Below are 20,605 nucleotides of genomic sequence, written 5' to 3'. Positions count from 1 at the left end.
ACATTTAAAATGTTGAATTCTTTTCAAGCTAAAAAAGGAACAGTTACTAATGAGATTTGACTCCCAAGACATTTGACTATTTAGCTCCACATGAGGCTAAGAGAGTGAGAGCGGGAGGGAGGTGGGCCAAATTGCTAATTCTAAAGCAAGAACAATGGAAGACACTACAGCCATAAATGAGATCTATGGCATTGCAAAAATGCTTTTAAGGATGCAATGTAAATTGACAAGGAATGGCTAATGCCAACATTATAAATACAGTTGATATCCATTATTGTTGTATTTTCACAGATTTATGCATCTACAGTCACCTTCAATTCTTCAACACGAAGGAGATGCATGATCATGATGTAGGTCAGTCGAAATTGAGATTCAAGCCTGGTTGCACTGCCAACTATGACACGTTTCAAATCAATCTCTTCTGGAATTTCATCACGGCACATAATGATCACTGTACCAATTAAATCCAGACCTCTCCTGCCAGCACGACCAGCCATTTGAGTGTATTCTCCAGGAAGCAATTGCCTAAATTCCTTGCCATCAAACTTCCTTAAGGTATCAAAAACCACCTGCCACATGCATAATGAAATCAAAAAATGAAATGTCCAATTGTAGCATTAGCAAATTGATGTCGAAAAAAAAAAAAATCCCAAAAAATTATGTAGCATCTTTTAAGAAATAGAATGTATGGCCAAGTCAATTCAACAAATTTTTGACAACAATAGGTGATAATCAAAGGCTAAGAAGCAGGGACACATGACACGACAACACAAACAGGACAATTTACAAAAAGATGCAAGATGTGACACTTTGGGACACATGCAAAATATATGGTTTTATACATTTATTGTATGTCAAATATATGAATATTTCTTTCAAAGTTTAAAATATATATATATATATATATATACATATATATAACATAACACAAATTTCTAAAATTAGAAGGATGATGGTTAATAGGTATAAATCTTCATTGTTTTTTCGTGTATCATTAGATCCTAAGTTATGTGTCCAAGTGGTGGACATGTGTTTCCCAAGTGTTCGAAGTGTGTTAGACTCTAAAAATATTTAAAAATAAATAATATGACATGTTAGTGTGTGTGTCTGACACATGTCGAGAAGTGTCCAACAAGTGTCGGGGGTATCCATGAGTATCGGTGTCTGACATGTGTCGAATACAGACATGCCACCTTAAAATTGTTCGTGCATCTCAGGTTAAAGGTGACATTCAAAACTAAAACATCAGCCATAGTAATCTGCCTTATGATAAAGCTTTGGGAGATTGATGGAGCAAAGCTCGAGAAACGAGACAACAATATTGAAATTATAAAAATTATGTTATACAAACAAGAACCACATGAAAGCCAGGTATATTGATCTTATTAAGGAACTGTCAATAATAGAGCAATAATTATTGCGGGAAGATTGCATTCCACTTTTGAAGACATACTGCAAAAGGGCAAAGACCTTAAATAAAAGCATTATAGTCTCGAAAAGTCAAACAAAAGATAACTGTTAAAAATCCACCTACTACACACCTACCACTACCACCTACTACACACTCACCTACTTCACCTACTCTCCACCTACTCCTCACCTACTACACACTCACCCTCTTCTATATATAGGAATCATGAATCATTGTAATTGAAATCAATAAACATACAATATACATCAATCAATAATACATCAATTTTAACATGGTATCAGAGCAGGTTTAGAACCTTGTATTTTTCGCTTCACCGGCGGGCGGCAACTTCACCTTAGCCGTCCGCCGGTCCTCCACCTATTCCGCTTATTTTCTACACATACCCTCCCATCATTGCCCAAATCCTCTCTCTCTCGGAGGCAACCCAGCAACACCCACTCGAGCTTGCTCTCGGAATGACCATAGTAAGCAGCATAGTGCAAGCAGGTTCTTCCATGAATTGAATCAAACATCAAAATATTAGCTCCAGCTTCAATAAGCTTTTGCACACAAGAGATCTTCCCATGCATCGCAGCCAGCATAAGCGGAGTCTGCTTATGACGATTCAACAAATCTGGTTTAACAGATCTATCCAAAAACATAGAAACAATCTCGATCTGGCCATTGGCAGCAGCGATGTGAAGAGAAGAGTGGCGATCGTAGACTGTGGTCTGGTTGATGAGAGTTGGGTCTCTCTGTAACAGATTCTCAACAGTTTCGTGGTCCCCGAACTGAACAGCAGTGGAGGGCTCTGACTTTCTCTCTCTCTTTCACTCTCGGTTGGGAGAGAGAAGACACTCAACCACACCACCGCTGTCATCACACACACACGGCCTCTCTCTCTCTCTCCAAAAAAAAAAAAAAAAAAAAGAAACCCACCTATCTCTTTCTCTTGGCTTGGATCACAAGATCAGAACACACGAAATCTACGCCGACTCCGTTGAGATCTACACCTTCGGCTATATCAAGGTCTTGTTTGGCTCTCAACATCAAGGTTTGGTTCGGCTTCATCGAGATCTACTTGCTCCATTGACTTTTGACTTCAGCCACTCCAACAATCACCTCTCATTTTTTTTTTAATAAAGCCACCCTGAGTCACTTCTTCTTTGGATGCTTCATAACCAGAACATACCACTGCATTGCAAGAAAGAGAAGGATGGGCACTGTTCTCCTGAGGTAAAATGTTCATGTTACTGGTTTTATCACCACTTTCAACAGAATCAGCCTTCACAGAACCAACAATCTTTGACCCACTATCTGCCTTTCTGACAAATCGAAACATCAAATCTTTGACCCACTATCTGCCTTTTTGTGCACCAGCACATGGTTTTTTGCCATGTATTATGGGTTAGTGCTTGAGCAACTGTAAAGCTTATTGGTGGGACGTGTTTTGTGATGAGGTATGTCACTAGTTGATATTATATATATATTTATATATATTCGACCAAAAAAAAAAAAAATCAACTCCACTCACCTTTGAATTTTCATTCCCAAGACACCCATGTGGGCTTGTCCCCTCTCTCCTCCGTTTGATTCCAACTTCATTATTTTTTTTATTTTTTTTCTCTAACTCACTTTTCATCTCTTTCAAATATCCACTCTAAAAAAAAAAAAAAAAAAAAAAAAAAAAAAAAACAGAAGAAGAAGCAAAACTGCACACCAAACTCATTTTATTCATGTCAGGGATCAACCCCGATCACAATTTTACACAAAAAAAAAAAAAAAAAAAAATCAAACAAACAAACAAACCACCACAACACACCCACACCTACAGTGGGATTTTTCTTCTCTACTCTGCCGCCGGTCTCTTCTTCTTGCCTCCGTCCTGCGCGGCCCTTGACGGTGTTGCCTCCGTCCTGCGCGGCCCTTGACGGTGTTGCCTCCGTGCTTCCTAGACCACCAAGCAAGTTGCCTCCTCCCTGCTCCTCCACTACAGCATATGGTGGACCTCCAAATCGGAACATCACGGTGGCCTTCCGCTTCAGCTCCTTATTTTCCGCCTTTAGCACACTTATCTCTGCTCGCGCATCCTTATACATGCGTTGGAGCAGAGCCAGTTGGGCGTTTAACTGCTGCACCTCATTTGTCCTACTCTGCAGCCGGTGCGACAGGTTTGTGACCGCCGTCATGGTCTCCACACATGACTTCAAAGTATACTGATTGGCCTCAATATCAGTTTGCACTGCCATTTTTTGCTCCACCGACCGCATCGGAAAGTTCAACGGAGCAAAACTAGAGGCGCTTGGTTGAGGTTCACTGGCCACCGCACCAGTTATCTCTCTTGTTGACTCGTTGAGGTCGGGAAAGAGAGTGAGCAGACCACGGGACGCAGAGGCCATATTCTGGGTAGCTGAACGGGAAGACGAGGCCATGTTATGGGTTGCTGAGTGTTTCAGAGAACGGTTGGTTACAGAATGGCAACAGAGTGTTCCAGAATCTCTTTCTCAGAAATGGAAGAGTTTTTTCAAAGGATTTTCGGCGGTTTCAGACTGGTTTGCACAGCCTCCGCCTCAACCTTGGTTAAATAGCCGAGGCAGACACGCGCATCATGCGCCTCTCGGCGCTCGCCGACAACATGGGCGCTCCTTTTGATAGGCACGCCTTTTGATGGCACGCCTTTTTATGGATTGGGCAGGCTTTTTGATGGCACGCCTTTTGATAGATTGGGCACACCTTTTGAGGGTGCGACTTTTTAAGGGTCCGACAAGACTCTGTATACTGTCCCGACATTGATTCCGGTTAGCTCCTTCATGGGTCCGACAAGACTCTGTAAACTGTCCCGACATTGATTCCGGTTAGCTCCTTTATGGGTCCGACAAGACTCTGTAAACTGTCCCAACATTGATTCCGGTTAGCTCCTTCATGGGTCCGACAAGACTCTGTAAACTGTCCCGACATTGATTCCGGTTAGTTTCTACAAGGGTCCAGCAAGACTCCGTAAACTGACACAACAACTGTCTTCTACATCGGTCTGCCATAACCATACAGTCTTCTACAACGGTCTGACACGACCATACAGTGTCTCCTATCCTCTTTTATTTTTATGTATTTTCTTGTTTTGTTACTCTCTTCAAACTCAAGTTGGTTAGTTCCTATCCCCCTTGAGTTTGCGGGGGGCTGTTAAAAATCCACCTACTACACACCTACCACTACCACCTACTACACACTCACCTACTTCACCTACTCTCCACCTACTCCTCACCTACTCCTCACCTACTACACACTCACCCTCTTCTATATATAGGAATCATGAATCATTGTAATTGAAATCAATAAACATACAATATACATCAATCAATAATACATCAATTTTAACAATAACTGAGCAAGCATCAATCACATAACCAAATATTGTTCTTGATTTAGTGCCAAACATTGGTTACAACAAGATATGCTTTCAAGAATTGATTAAAAGTCAAAATGTGAGAGACAAAATAACTAAACAAACCCAGAAGATTAGAACTCAATAAGCCAGAAGATACATTATTACAAAATACAAATCAGCTAAACACATTTTGGCATATGACACTGAATCTATTCAACAAAAGAAATGCTAATCACCCGCTCATTTTAGGGTGAGTTGGCCAAGTTGTTATATCAAGAACCAAAGTGTCAGGTTCAGGTGTTCGGGTTCACCGTGTGGATGTGGTTTCTAACTAAGGGCATCCACACAGGTTAGTCTCAATTCAAAAATGAGTTGGGGACCCCCTAGCATATCCCAAAAGAACAAAATGAAATCAAACAAGACTCACCGTCCTAGCTGGGGCATTTACTCCCATTGCAAATGTCTCTGTTGAAAATAAAACCTGAATAAAAACATAAAATAAAAAGGATGATTGTCAACCAATGAAAGCTCCTAAAGTGAAACTAAACCCATATTGAAAAAAATTGGCATTGAAGAAACATTTTGTTTACAGCACCACCTATGTTGCATGGACTTTAGTACAAGTGTCGGGCATGGGTATATATCTAGAGATCGAACAAATTTAAGGATGCGAATTCAGCAAAAAAATGTCATATTTTTATATTTTAATCAAGTATGTGAGATAAAATGGTACTATATGTAATTTACAGTATCAAAAATACATTTATAGCAATTATACAATAATATGTTCATATAATAATAGTGCTAAATACAATTATATAAGAAGTTTCCAATGAAAAGTATCCGACACAAATCTCATACCCTTGTCCGAATGTCGGGTGTCCGACATGGCTATTTGATTTATATTGAAGAGTCCGCATAACATAAGAGCACCACTTCACATTATAGGCCCATCATAAACTTTCACATCATTCTGGAAAACTTAACAAGATCGTGCTAAATTGAGAACATTTAAGTGGCAAGACAACTTCACCTTAATCACACCACGGCAAAAAAGCATCTCAACAACTTCTTTAACAATTGGAAGCAACCCCGCATGATGTACACCAATCCCTCTACGGAGAAGGTTTTGAACTCTGACCACCTGTAAATTTCATAACACAATATGTCTGATGCCAAAATTGTTTAAATTAATGGAAGAAAAATAAAATCCCTCCGCAACAAAACCTGAGGGAGGTTCCTGTCAGATCCCTTCAGCCTTGAAAATGCTTTGTCACAGAAGACTCGAATTTCACTTTTCTCTGAACTACTTGTGAGGTCAATCGCACTCAAATTATCAGCTGACTTGTCACAACGATTTTTTGAAAAGCAAAATATAACCACCTAAAGTCACAAGTCAAGGCAAAAAAATAAATTATAATAAGACAACTAGAAATACAAATCTACAGATTTTTGAAAGTTTTCGATGCTCATGCTGACACTTAGCAAATACTCTAGCTTTGGATTGTCCAATGCTTAAGCAAATTGATATGCCAAAATTGGATATTAACATTTATGATTTAATGCATATTTTCAACACTAAAACAAACCTTTACTCCTAAATTGCAGTTCATTTAAGGTGCAATAATTATATGAGTTGTGTTAGAACAATTAATATTTTCTATTTTATTGTTCTTCTGTTAATATTTACTTAAGTTGAGGGTACGATGATCATATCACTATGTTAGGATTTGTATATATATATTTTGCTGATGTAATTAGTAGATACATTACAGATATATAAAAATTCTCTCACTTCTCTTATCTCTTCTGCTTCCTTCTAAACCCTAACCCTAAATTGCTCCATTATACATTTTAACTTGGTATTAGAGCAACAATTCATCCTTGTATAGTGTTTATCAGACTCTCGAAGCTCTTCTGAGGCAAAAATGATGTGTTGACATCATCTTTCGAAAGATGATGTCACAGTCCGTACGGACAAGATGCTTCCTCTGTGCTTGCCTCTCTTCCTTAATGTTAATGGTGATTTTTCTAGAATTTTTTGGGACCATCTGATGTAAGTTTTGTATTTTTGAATGATTTTCAAGTTAATTGGTGTCGTTTTTTTGATCTGTGATTCTGCGACTTATCTGCGATTTCTACCTAGTGGGTTGACTTCTCTGGGAGACGAATTAGTAGCTACACCTTTTTTAAGTATTGTTTTGTGATTTGGTGTGTTTTCTTGGAGTTTTTGTGGATTTCGGCTTCTCCATGTTCGGCAGATAGGAGTTTTTCTTCTCTGAATTCGTCCTGTAACTTGGAACTCTCTTATTGGGCTCTTTTTGTTGTTGTGTGATGCTTGGTTGTGTGTTGCTGTTTAATGGCTAAGAGTTCTTGATTGATTGTTGTTGTGTTACTATGTTGTTTGCTTGATTTCTGCTCTATTGAAGTTTTTGGTTGTTTCTTCCATTTTCCTTCGGTATTATGGTTGAACCAAAACCTGCTTCTCAATCCTCTGTAATTAAAGATGATGAAATACCCAAGTCAATTACCATTTAGAAATTAAATGGTTTAAATTATCTGGCAAGCTCATACTGTTAAGATTTTCTTACGTGGCAAAAAGAAGTCATGGTTTCTTACTGAATTTCCACCTACCGAGGATGATAAAGGCTATTATGATTGGTTGTGTGAGGATTCCTGTGTTATGGGTTGGATTTGGCATAGTCTAGAACCACATGTTGCTACTATCGTGGAATTTTGTGATACTTCTAAGGAAATTTGAGACTCCCTTGCTGAATCTTTTTCAAATCAAAGTAATGTCTCTCAAGTCTATGAATTATATGAGCAAATTTTTGCTATGCGCCAATCTGGCCAATCACTTCCCGAGTATTATAGTAGTCTCAAGACCTTGTGGAATCAGTTATTGCAACATCGGCCCTTTACTACTGATGTAAACAAACATAAGCAACATTGGGAGGAATTTATGATGGCTTCCTTACTTCTCGGCTTAGATCTTGAATTGAGGGGGTTCAAGGATCAAATTCTTGCCGATGTGACTTTATCGTTTGCTGCTAATGCCTATTCTCGGCTGCTACATTCTTCCTTGGGCTAGTCCCAACCCCCATCTCGGTCCCCTACATTGTCTTCTTCTGCCTTGGTCTCTAGTAGTGGTGATCAAGGGTCTACTCACGGGGGTTTTCATGGCTCTTTTGGTTCACGAGGTTCTTGTTCTGGTTCACGGGGTTCTCGTGGTTCTTGTTCTTGTTCTGGTTCACGAGATCCTGGTGGTGGTTCACGTGGAGGCAGTAGTAGCGGACCTGGTGAAGGCAGTAGTAGTGAACCTGGTTCCTACCCACGCGATGATCGCAAGTGTACTCATTATGGTTCCCAAGGTCATACTGAACCTTAGTGTTGGCAGAAGTATGGCAAACCTGATCATGTGGATTAGGTTATAGATGCTCCATCCTCACTGTCATTCTTGTTTTCCACAGGTACTGTTGCTTCTCCGATTGATTCTCATAAGACTCTCACTACTCAGATTAGTGAGCATACCGCTCTTGTCCAGTCTCTCTGGCCTAGTCTGCCTTCATCCTCTACTACTACTACTATGGCTAGTTCAGGTAATGTTGAATGTGTGGCCAAGTCTACTCAATCTTGGCTTCTAGATTCTGGTGCTAGTTCCCATATCTTTGGTAATTCCTCTCATTTTGACACTCTTAGGCCTATTGATCATACTATTATACTTGCTGATGGATTTTCTTGACCTGTCAATGGTCAAGGTCCTCTTCATCCTACTCCATCCCTTTCCTTACCTTTTGGTCTTTATGTTCCTAAGTTTCTATTTAATTTGCTTTCTGTTAGCCTATTAACTTAAGTTCTCCACTGGTGCATAACCTTTTCTCCTACTTCATATGTTTTACAGGACCTCCAAACCAAGAGGGTGATTGGTTCGGGGCATGAGAAGGATGGCTTATACTTCTTGGACACTGAGATTTCTCCTCCTCCTCCATCTACTATGTTGAGCACTACTATATCTCCTCTTTAGTGGCATTTTTGCTTAGGTCATCCCTCTTTGGCCAAGCTCAAGTTAGCTGTTCCGGATTTGAGTCATGTTTCTAAGATTGAGTGTGAAATCTATCAACTTGGAAAGTATCACCGCAGTTCTTTTCCTAGTCGTAGTGTTAGTCGTGTGTTTGAGTCGTTTGCTCTTGTCCATACAAATATCTGGGGTCCTTCTAGAACTCTTACTATTAATGATTTTTTTTTTTTTTTTGTTATTTTTATGAATGATTACTCTCGGATGACTTGATTATTTTCAATGAAACAGAGATTTGATTTGCCTTTTATCATCTCTAAGTTTTATAATGAAATCTTTACTCAATTTAGAAAACGTAATAAGATATTTCAGTCTGATAAAGCCTTAGAATATGTGCAATCTATTGTAACTAACTTTTGTGATGCTCGTGGTATTATTCATCAGACTAGTTGTTCTTATACATCTCCTCAAAATGGTGTTGCAGAGCAAAAACACTGTCATTTGTTAGATGTTGCTCACACATTGATGTTTAATATGCATGTCCAAATAGTTTTGGGGTAATGATGTTCTCACCACTTGTTTTCTTATTAACTGCATGCCCTCTAGTGTTGTACACACGTCTCCATATTATCAGTTATATTCCACATCGTCTCTTTTTCCCTTGTCACCTCGTGTTTTTGAATGTGTTGCCTTTGTCCATGTTCTTGGCTCCGGTTTGGATAAGTTATCTCCTCGTGCTCGCAAGTGTGTGTTCTTAGGCTACTTTCGTACTCAAAAAAGGTATCGGTGTAATCATCCTGCAGTCACGTCGATACTTTATTAGTGCTAATGTTACCTTTTTTGAGTCCACTCATTTTTTCTCCTCCTTTGGGCAACAGTTATCCGCTAATCTTCTTTCTTGTCGTGAGGGGGAGCCCGCCTCCCTAACCCCTACTTTTTCGTCATGTGATCCTTCCTCCTCTTCTATATCTTCTCCCTCTAGTATCACCTCTACGCCTCCTTAGCAGGTTTATCAGTGGTCTCAAGCTCGTCACATTGTGTCTTATGGCCCGACCAGCTCATCTCCTTCATCTAAGGTTCCTGACTCCCCTGTTCCATCTGCCAATATGCCCTCTAATGACCGTCCTATTGCCCTTTGCCAAGGTAAACGTACTTACACTCAACATCCTATTGCTAATTTTGTTTCTTATGCTCGCCTCTCTCCCGGTCTTCACTCCTTTGCTTGTAACTCGTCTAGTATTACCATTCCCCGTTCATATCAGTAGGCTATGTCCATCTCTGGTTGGAAACATGCCATGGATGAGGAAATGCATGCCCTTCATAAGAATCAGATGTGGGAACTTACCACTGTACCTTCTGGCAAATCTATGGTGGGTTGTCGTTGGATTTATACGGTGAAGTATCTTCCTAATGGGGTTGTTAAGCGGCTTAAGGCTCGCTTGGTAGCCAAAGGCTACACACAAACCTATGGTATTGATTACTTGGAGGTTTCTCTCATGTGGCTCGTCTTAACTCAGTTCGGATCCTACTCTCTATTGTCGTTAGTCAGTCTTGGCCTTTGTATCAACTTGATATCAAGAACGCCTTTCTTCATGGCGATCTCTAAGAGGAGGTCTATATGGATCAGCCCCCTAGCTATGTTGTTCCCGGTCATGAGCATCTTATTTGTCGATTGCGAAAGGCTTTGTATGGTCTCAAGCAATCTCCTCGTGCCTGGGTTGATCATTTTAGTGTTGTTATGATCGCCTATGGTTTTTTCCATTCCACCCTTGATCACTCTGTTATTGTTCGCCACTCGTCTACTGGGAGTATTGTTCTTATTGTCTATGTCGATGACATAATCATTTCTGGGAGTGATTCCATTAGTATTGCTGATTTGAAGCGGTATTTGGGACAACAATTTCACACCAAAGACTTGGGTCATCTTCGGTATTTTCTTGGGATAGAAGTTGCTTGCTCTTCTCAGGGATTATTTCTCTCCCAACGTAAGTATGCTCTTAATCTTCTCACTGAGACTGGCCTCTTCGGCACTCGTCCTAGTGATACTCCCCCATGGATTCTAGTGTCAAACTTGATGGCGAAACTAAGGACTTGTTTCCTAATGTTGGTTGTTATCGTCGGTTGGTTCGGAAGTTAATATATCTCACTGTCACTCGTCCCGATATTACGTGTGTCGTGGGAGTGGTTAGTCAATTTATGCATGCTCTTCGCCAACCTCATTTTACTGTTGTGTGTCGTATCTTGCAGTACTTGAAGAATGCCCCCGGTCAGGGTTTGCTTTATCACCCATTTTCCTCGTTGTCTATCACCAACTTCAGTGATGCTGATTGGGCTGGTAATAAGACTGACCACCGTTCCACCTCCGGCTATTGTACCTTTATTGATGGTAATCTTGTTACTTGGCGTAGCGAGAAACAAACTATTGTTGCTCGTTCTACTGCTGAAGCTGAGTACCATGCCGTGGCTCATACTGCTTCTAAAATGCTTTGGGTTCAGTCTCTTCTTCGAGATTTTGGCACTTCTGTTCCCACTCCTATACGCATGTCTTATGCTAATCAGGCAACTATCTTCATTGCCAACAATCCACTGTTGCATGAACTAACCAAACATATAGGAGTTGATTGCCATTTCATTCGTGATCTCTTACTCCGCAAGCAACTTGTGACTCCTTATATTCATTCTGAAGATCAATTGGGTGATATTCTCACTAAACCTTTGGCTCGGTCTTCGTTTCATCATTTATCTGCCAAGCTAGGCATGTTTAATCTCTATACTCCAGCTTGAGGGAGAGTGTTAAAATAGTTATTATTTTCTATTTTATTGTTCTTCTGTTAATATTTACTTAAGTTGAGGGTACGATGGTCATATCACTATGTTAGGATTTGTATATATATTTTGCTGATGTAATTAATAGATACATTACAAATATATAAAAATTCTCTCTTTTCTATTATCTCTTCTTCTTCCTCCTAAATTCTAACCCTAAATTGCTTCATTATACATTCTAACTAGTTGTTTCACAGTATTAAAGTGGAAAATATGAAAAAGAAACATGGATTTCAAATTGAAATTCTACTTACAGGTAATAATGACTTTCTTGAAAGCTTATTTATAAGCAACAACCACAAAGACATTTCTGTTCTCCAGGACACCCGATTGCTACTAGTTTGTTGGTTCCCACCACCCACCCCAGAAAAAGACCCAGAATGTTTGTTCTGTTTGTCCCGGAAAGAATTTTCACGTTTTTGACCTCGACTCCCTTCATGGCCTGCTGAAAACCCAGGATGTGCTCCGGTACCACCACCAACTGTATTTGGATTTTTTCTCTTGTATGCATCCTTAGCAGCTTTCAAACCCTGAGCCTTAAAGATTTCATTTTCACAAATTTTATAAAGTTCTCCAGAATAAAAGATGCAATGCTCCAAAGGGACTGGTCTTTTTGTTGTCCTGATTGAAAAAAGACAAAAAATGGCAGGAAATTTAATTTAAAGAAGTCAACCAAAATAAAAGCACAATTTCTACTCTGCTTCAACCTTACATACAAATAACCAGGAAAATGAAGATAAACTCATTTCATTAGATTAGCGTACAAGACACTGAACAAGAATTGAACTTTTATTACCACAAGATGCTACTTACCCAGTGACACGAATTTTCTTCTGTTTTGTCCGACCAATCCAGTCAGCAAATTCAATTGTGTTTGGTACCTGCAAAAATTATGTTGAAAACATTACTATTACATAATTGTGTTTGGTACCTGCAGAAATGATAATAACAGCATTACAATCAGAGATCAGACACAACAATGTGCAAAAAGATAAAAGAATGACGCCAATAAAACTAATTTATCACCTCTCACCTAACATAATGTATGATTATCTTTACATTAATTGTGACATTCAAAGGGGAAAAAGCTTTACCAAACCTAAAAAGGGAAAAAATGAATTATGCTGTATAAATCACGGACACAGCCTTCAAAATAGCAGACAAAAGGAACTGAAAACTATTCAGTGGAGCACAAAGCTTGGCTCCTGATATATATATATATATGAAAACCTGTAGGAGCAACAATAAAGAAGAGTGATATGATCATCATAAATGAAAATGTTTGGGGGAGGGGAAGACGTAAATTAGAATGGAATGCGGTACTAAAAAATGATATGAATTTATTTAATTTAATTGAGCATATAGCCCTTGACAAAGGCAAAATAGCAAAGAATGATTCATGTAGCCTCACATGATTTAGACAAAAGGCTTAGTTTGGTTTGGGTGTGGCACTTGGCTCCCCATAACATCGACTACAAAGTACTAAGAAAGTATTACTCGGGAATAATAAGTACAACCAATTTCCAACTTTGAAATGTGTGGGAATGGAGGCTACATAATGATGCGTGATGGGAATGCACCAATGTTGGCATTACAATTTTATAATTTTATGTCTTTAATGTTTAATTTATTTATTATTATATTTTGATTAGGAGTCTTTACTTCCCAATGATATTAGGAATCGAGTCTTATTAGGAGTCTTTATTTTTTAAATAATATTCACTGTGTTTGGTTTGAGTTTTCTGGATTAAGTTTTTTGAAAATTGACTTTTTTGGTTTTTGTGTTTTTTTGTTTTTAGTGAATATTTTTTAAATTTTAAACATTTTTTTTACTTTTTTAGATGCGCCTTACTTAGATGTATCTAAAAAGTAAAAAAATTGTGAAAAAATATTTTAAAAAATTAATAAATACATAAAAATACAAAAAATATACTGAATTCTTGTATTTTTTTTGTATTTTTGGTATTTAATGAATTTTTAAAAGATTTTTTTTACAATTTTTTTACTTTTTAGGTGTATTTATGTTAGGTGTGTCTAAAAAGTAAAAAAATTACTTAAAATATTAAAAAAATTCAGTAAAAACAAAAAAATACGGAAAATAAGAGAGTAGAATTTTCTGAAAAGTGTTTTGGAAAATTGGAAACCAAGCAAGGTGATTAGGATTTAGTTTCCTAATTTAATTATGGTTAGAAGTCTATAAATATTAGGTTTTGACATTGTATTATTCAGCTTTGTGATATTGAGATTAAGGTTCTGGTTAGTGTTTTAAAAGGCACGCTTAGGCGCACATCTAAGCGCGAGGTGCAGCCTTGCGCTTTGAACAAGTCAAGGCGAGGCGCAGCTAGGGCTGCAAACGAACCGAGCCGAGTCAAACTTATCGAGTTCGTTTATTAAGCTTGAGCTCGAGCTCGCCTCGATAAGGAACTGCACTCAAGCTTGGCTCGACTCATTAATATTAATGAAACTCGAGCTTGGCTCGATAATTTTTTTTTAAAATGTTGTTTATATTATTCAAATAAAAAATATTATTTATATTATTCAACATATAAATAATGTATTTATATTATTATATATATATTTATATATTATTTAATATATAAATAATATATTCATTATATAATTTAAATAAAGATAAACGAGCCGAACTTGACGAGCCGGGCTTATGCGAGCTCGAACTCGACTTATTTACTAAACGAACCGAACCGAACCGAACCGAGCCAAGCCCTTAACGAGACGAGCCGAGCCGAGCCTGACCATGAACAACTCGGTTCATTTGCAACCCTAGGCGCAGCTTAGGCGCTGAGGCGAGGGCTTTTTTTTGAGGCGTGAGGCATGGGCTTCATGGGTTTTATTTATTTTTCTACTCCAATTGTTGATTAAGTGCTTTTTATTTCTTTTTTGAACTACAAACTAGAAGCTTAGTTGTTTTGAACTTTATGTGGATGATCTTAAAACTTGAGGTTTTTGGTGGATGTGAATGTAAATGTCATACTTTATACCTTTTGTTGGATATTATACTTCTAATTTTTAGAAGATTGAATGTTATGTTTATCAATTATTTGAAATGGTAAAGCTGCCTAATTATTTTTGAAATTCTATATATAATTGTTATGTTGAAAAGTTTGCCTATTTTATAATTTTAGTTTTCTTCTACTACTTGCACCTCGCTTTGGTAAGGCGCACTCCTTGCCTCATGTCTCGCGCTTTAGGCCATAGGAGATCTTATCGCCTCGGTGCACCTAGCACCATTTAAAACACTGGTTGTGGTCATTCTGTTAGGACTTTGGCCCTTGTGTTCTTCCTCCCTCTCTTCTTCTCTTTTTCTTCCCCTATTGTGTTCTACATCATATAATAATTAAACAAATTTACATAATAATTAAACAAACTATGAGAAGGTTAGTTGATTAAAATTCGCCAAATAATTGGCTAGTTAGAAAGTACAAATGGCACAAATTTGATGAAATTTTTTGTTTAACTCGACATATCTTTTACCTTCTAATTTTGATATTTCCAAAACAAATTAAAAATTAGATGCATATGTACATATATACACACAAAACTACATTACTTGGCCCCTCAAAATAATTTTTTTTCACTTCAACCATAAATACAAGAGCAATCTAGGGACCTCAAAAAAATTACCAAAAATTCTACCCAATACTCACATGGGTGTGGGACCCACACCCATGTCAGTATTGTGTAGATGTAAAATATTGGCTAGTTTTTGGGGGGTCTAAATTTTTGTAAATACAATCCCCCCACCATCTACATTATGACAGTCACAAGTGCAAGTTAAAAAGTCTATGCTCTCAGCACCACCTTAGAATTTGAGCGAGAAAGCAAAGCAACGCTCAAAACCAAAGTAGTTTAATCAGTTTTTTAAGTATCAAACAGCAGTTGCTCCCTCTAATGTCTCAAGTTTGAAACCTCCTAGGTGCATACAATTTCTTGGGGCCAATCCATACGGGGCTTTGCCTGGCATTAAATAGGCTCCACTAGTGGATCATGAGATTGGTTCCCAAGATTAGTCAATCCATTGGGCCGAATACCAAGTCATCAAAAAAAAAAAAGTACCACACAGCAGTTGGCATTTGCCTTGCTCAAATACTTTCCATCACAAAATATGGACCAAGCTGCTGATTACTTAGTATTAAAAAAGAGAACTTAAAACAATATCTATGCCAAATTGAGAAACCAATGATCAATATCATCCCATAGCATCTAGTCCATAATGCATTATATCAAAATGAATATCAAGAAGTACGTACCGTGGCTGAAAGAAGAATAATATTGATATGCCTCGGAAGCATGATGATAACTTCTTCCCAAACAACGCCCCTTTCAACGTCATTAACATAATGCACTTCATCAAATATAACCTGTCTCCCCACATGCATGGAAATAAAGTAACCAAAAATGTCTCAGAAATTCATAATAAGAAAAATGAAACAAAAAGAAAAAGGGGAAAATTGGGTGAAGAAGGTAATCAAAGAAAAAAAAAATTAAAGAAAGGGAATTATAATGCAAAAGAAAACGAACCCCTTTACCCATTCAATATCACGTATGATATCAGCACCCCTATAAAGCATTGACCTTAGTATCTCAGTGGTCATGATGAGACAAGAAGCCTCTGGCCTCAAGCTAACATCCCCGGTGAGAAGGCCAACATCAAATTTTCCACAAAAATCCCTGTACTTTTGGTTGCTAATGGTTTTAATTGGAGCAGTATATACGGCTCTTGTGTAGTGCTGCATGAAATAATTATTAAATCAAAATCTCAGCATAAAAGCTACATAAAACAACAAGCTTGGACACAAAGACAATGATACTTCAAGGGAGAATATTTAATTTTGAGAATCAGAAAAGAAGATGATGCTCTTTGATTACATAAACAAACAATGAGGATTCAGAGAGAAGTCATACTTTTGATGCCAGAGCAAATGCATATTCTGCGACAACCGTCTTCCCAGCTGATGTGTGAGCTGCCACAAAAACAGACTCCCCCTTCTCAAGATAATAGATAGCCTGTAATAATCAAAGTAAAAAATAACTAACTTTGATTTGAGCTGAAAATCAAAGAACTCATAAATATATCCCAAAAAACTTGTTGGACATCGCATTTTTCCCCAAAAAAAATAATATGAGAATATATAGCCAGCATGTCATCAGAGAAAATAGAAAAAGCCCAAAAATTGGCACCACATGGATTTTGATGAATTTAAGTTGACTGGAATAATATCCAGCACACCAACATAACAATCAAGAATATTTGCAAAACCTACGGATTCAAGGAATTCAGATTATGATTTTCATTCAAGAGTCACTTCAGCGAAAATGACTACAAGAGCCAGCTAAAACCTGCAAGAATAAAAGCATTTTAAAGAAGAAAAAGCTAGCCATAAAATTAAAATAAAAAATAAAAAATTATTTATAAATGAAAAACTATGAAGTGGGATGATGTTTTGCACATGCAAAGCTATTTGAAACACAACAGTAAGTTTTACTGAAATGGACAGTGGGGAAAATAATTTTAATTTTATTCACAAATTTTTTTCTTCTGAAAACTCAATTATTTTCTGCATTCCATCTTTTTTTGATTTTTTGTTTTCAGTCTTCATAACCATGGAGTTGAGCTAATTAATCTACATTAACAGAGGAAGTCCCAAAAAACATGTCTTAGATTAAGCAGTAAGTGTATTTTACAGTGCTTCAAAACTAGACGCAAATTTATTGTTCTATGTTGCAATTACCTACTCCAGCCCAATGATAGCTAACATACTAGTGCAAACATATGGCAATGTAAATTTTGCAACAATCAATACCTCCTTTTGGAATTTATCCAGTTCAAAAGGAAATTCAAGTGCCATGTCAGGAACAAGTTCATGAAAATGTTCTGCAATCCCTTCACTGTCTCCACTAATGGCCCAGCCCTGCAGATAAAAACACTCATTAACTAATAGCATGGCAAGAGACAGAATGCAAACAGCTGAACAAGCTATATTAACCTCTTTATGCTGCTGCCCACCACTATCACTAGTTTCATGCGATCTTGAAGTTGATCCTCCTGATTCTACTAACAAAATATCATCTAACAGCGATGATTCAGTATCAAAAACAGTACCAGGTACATTTTCCTTATTCACTTCAGCTTCCAACTCAACAGACTCCAATTTAACTGATTCCTCATTGACTTCAGCTTCCGATTCTGACACATGACCTTCAGAAAACACCATTTTAAGCCCGGAAAAAGTAAATTAAAAAGAAAAATCCTGGAAAATTGCATGCCAACATAGCCACGCAAACAAGATGGCAACTATTGATTCTATTATATGTTGACAATTTGACTTAACAAGTTGACCAAGCTTTTTGCAGCTGTTTGGCAAATAACTTCAAAGAAAATTTCCAGACAGCACACTGTTGCACAGATAAAGATATAAAATAAAGAATATAAATTTAAATAACAAAAGGAGATTCTAGGTAGAATAGAAAAATAAAGAAAAGAACAAACTAGAAAGGCACATTTTCCTCTCCATTATCTACTACAATGAACCAAAGAAACCAGCCTTTCAAGGAGAGTGTTTCCTAATACATTTTGCAGCAAATGTAGCCACAATATATGAGGACCTCAACACCATTCGAAGTTGGAAATGTAAATTAAAATTGTGAAGACAACCTATAATGTTTCAACAAAAAAAATATATTCAATCTTAAAAAATAAAATAAAATAAACAAACAAAACAAAATATGGACAAGCCATGAACATTGTAAATAAAAATAAAGTTTCATGTTCCTTTTCTCTAGTTTAAATTTAAAACAACAATCCTTGCTTCCAAGGGTTGATTTTACAACTAAATCTACAAATTCCTAGAAACAGCAACCAAACCTGCATACCATAGTTTTACAACAGAGGCTATTGCTCTTAAGCCTTGAATTATTGAAAACAAAAATCTTCTGTTACTCTGAGATCTTGGACTTCTATGTTTCAGCAAAACAGCATTTGCTTGCTTGAATCATATCTGGTTGTTTTATTGCCTTTATATCAAAATTGCAACAAGTGGGCAGCCTCAACTATTATAAGCAAAAATATGCATATAAAGCAATGCAACTTGAACACGGGTGCAAGGGATGGTGTTAAGTGTTAGGGGTAGTTTGGTCTTTATGTATTATTCTTATTAGTATAAATAGTTGTGGGTAAGGGAGAAATCCTATGCTTTGTGAATTAAGGAATACAGCAGCTCTCTCTCTCTCGTTGTTCTTCTTTTCTTCTTCTTCTTCTTCTTCTTCTCATCATCTATACATTCAACATGGTATCAGAGCAATATCTTCCCCCTTGAAGATGATTCTTCTCATTCCTTAGGTACATCCATAGCAGCAACAGCAGCAAAAAAAAAAAAAAAAAATTCAGCATGCTCGAAATTGAATGGGTATTCACCCTGTAATTTCCTTTTGATGTTTTGGTCCTTCTAGATTGCTTTTTTCAATTTTTTTGATTTTTCGTCAATTTTGGGTGATTTTTCGAAAGTTGTTGTTTGAACCCTTTTTGCTTGGTTTTGTCTCTTCCTCTCACATCTGTGGGAGCCGACTGGACCCTTTAAAGGGTTTACTGTCCCTAGTTTGAGGTATTTTGGCCCTACCTTGGCTTTTTTCTGCATTTTGGATGGTCTGCTTCAGTTTTTTGGCTTGTAGATGATCTGGTTACTGTGTTCTGGGATACTTTTGCCCTTTTTTAGCCTTAAAATGTGAGTTGTTGTGCTGGTTCAGTGTTTTCTGGTTTTGTTTGATATCCTACTTGTGTTTCTGCACCATGTTTCTCTCATCTCATGGTTGTCAACGAGGGTAAGGGCAAGGAGGAGAGTGGACTGAGTCGTGGTATGACTTGGTGATAGTCCATCTCTCCAGATTAGTCCGATCAAGCTTAATGGTACTAATTACTTGATTTGATCCCGCTCCTGTAGTCTTGCCATTGCCGCCCGGCGGTTGACAAGCTATATTACTGGTAGTACCTAGCAACCTACTGAGGATAGTGTTTTATCTGCCCAATGGATTTCTGAGAATGCTTTAGTTATGACCTGGCTCATCAATTCTATGGAGCCTACCATTAGTCAGACTTTTCTCTTGATGGATACTGCTCACAAGATCTGGATAGCTGCCTCTCAGATATATTCTCAACAGGGGAATGATGCACAGGCCGATGAATTACGTAAAAAGATTAGGGGGCTTGGATCAGAAAGATCGCTCTCCGGCAGTCTACTATGCTGAGTTGAGTGACTTATGGCAGGAGCTAGATTTCTACTAGAGTTTCCAACCAGTTTGCTCCATGGATGCCACTATGTTTCAGTAGGCTGTGGAGAAGGAGCGGTTGTATGACTTTCTTGCTGGCCTAAATTTGGAGTATGATCAGATACGGGTTTAGATGTTGGGTCGCTCTCCGTTTTCTACATTGCGTGAGGCTTATGCACTGGTTCAACAGGAGGAGAGTTGTCGTAGTGCTATGATGCATGCTCCTGTTTCGGATCAGTCCGTGATGGTTGTCGGTCCCAAGTCGCGTGATACTCCGCCTTGTCAGCCTCAAAATGGTGGTAAGGGTCCCTTGGTTGATCGGGACCCGTTGAAATGTGAGTATTATGGAAAAGATAGACATGATAAAGAACACTGTTGGAAGTTGCATGGCCGACCTACTCGAGGCTATGGTCGTGGTCGTGGTGTTTGTCCTCAAGCACATGTTTCTGAGACTACTGCTAGTGTCTCGAATGATGTTGGTTCTATTTTCCAGGATGAGCTTCACACTCTCAGACGTTTGATGGCTCGACTTGATTCTTCTTCTGCCTTAGCTCCTTCCTGTTCTGCCTCTTCCGCCTCTTCCAACTTTGCCCACATAGGTATTTTTGTTAGTGCACCTAGTGCCTCTTCGTCATCTCCTTAGATCATTGATTCCGGTGCTACCGATCACATGACGGGTACTTTTAGT

The 20,605-nt window shown here is 38.0% G+C and overlaps 1 protein-coding gene across 1 annotated transcript in view; it reads right to left on the bottom strand.

Annotated features, from left to right (window-relative positions):
* Positions 1-20,605, bottom strand: part of LOC114297334 (RNA helicase, ATP-dependent, SK12/DOB1 protein) — an 86,674-nt gene that overhangs the window by 25,050 nt on the left and 41,019 nt on the right. The window contains exons 6-16 of the mRNA XM_028241750.2: positions 17,643-17,854; positions 17,460-17,567; positions 16,561-16,662; positions 16,185-16,385; positions 15,906-16,016; positions 12,451-12,518; positions 11,892-12,258; positions 6,024-6,179; positions 5,830-5,940; positions 5,224-5,277; positions 312-569 (exon numbers count right to left, since the gene is read on the bottom strand). Coding sequence (XP_028097551.2) covers positions 312-569; positions 5,224-5,277; positions 5,830-5,940; positions 6,024-6,179; positions 11,892-12,258; positions 12,451-12,518; positions 15,906-16,016; positions 16,185-16,385; positions 16,561-16,662; positions 17,460-17,567; positions 17,643-17,854 — 1,748 coding nt within the window. The remainder of the gene's footprint in view (positions 1-311; positions 570-5,223; positions 5,278-5,829; positions 5,941-6,023; positions 6,180-11,891; positions 12,259-12,450; positions 12,519-15,905; positions 16,017-16,184; positions 16,386-16,560; positions 16,663-17,459; positions 17,568-17,642; positions 17,855-20,605) is intronic.

This window comes from Camellia sinensis, chromosome 14, assembly GCF_055761805.1.
Source record: "Camellia sinensis isolate YWXY chromosome 14, ASM5576180v1, whole genome shotgun sequence".
Taxonomy (NCBI): Eukaryota; Viridiplantae; Streptophyta; class Magnoliopsida; order Ericales; family Theaceae; genus Camellia; species Camellia sinensis.
This window is presented reverse-complemented; position numbering and strand designations above follow the sequence as displayed.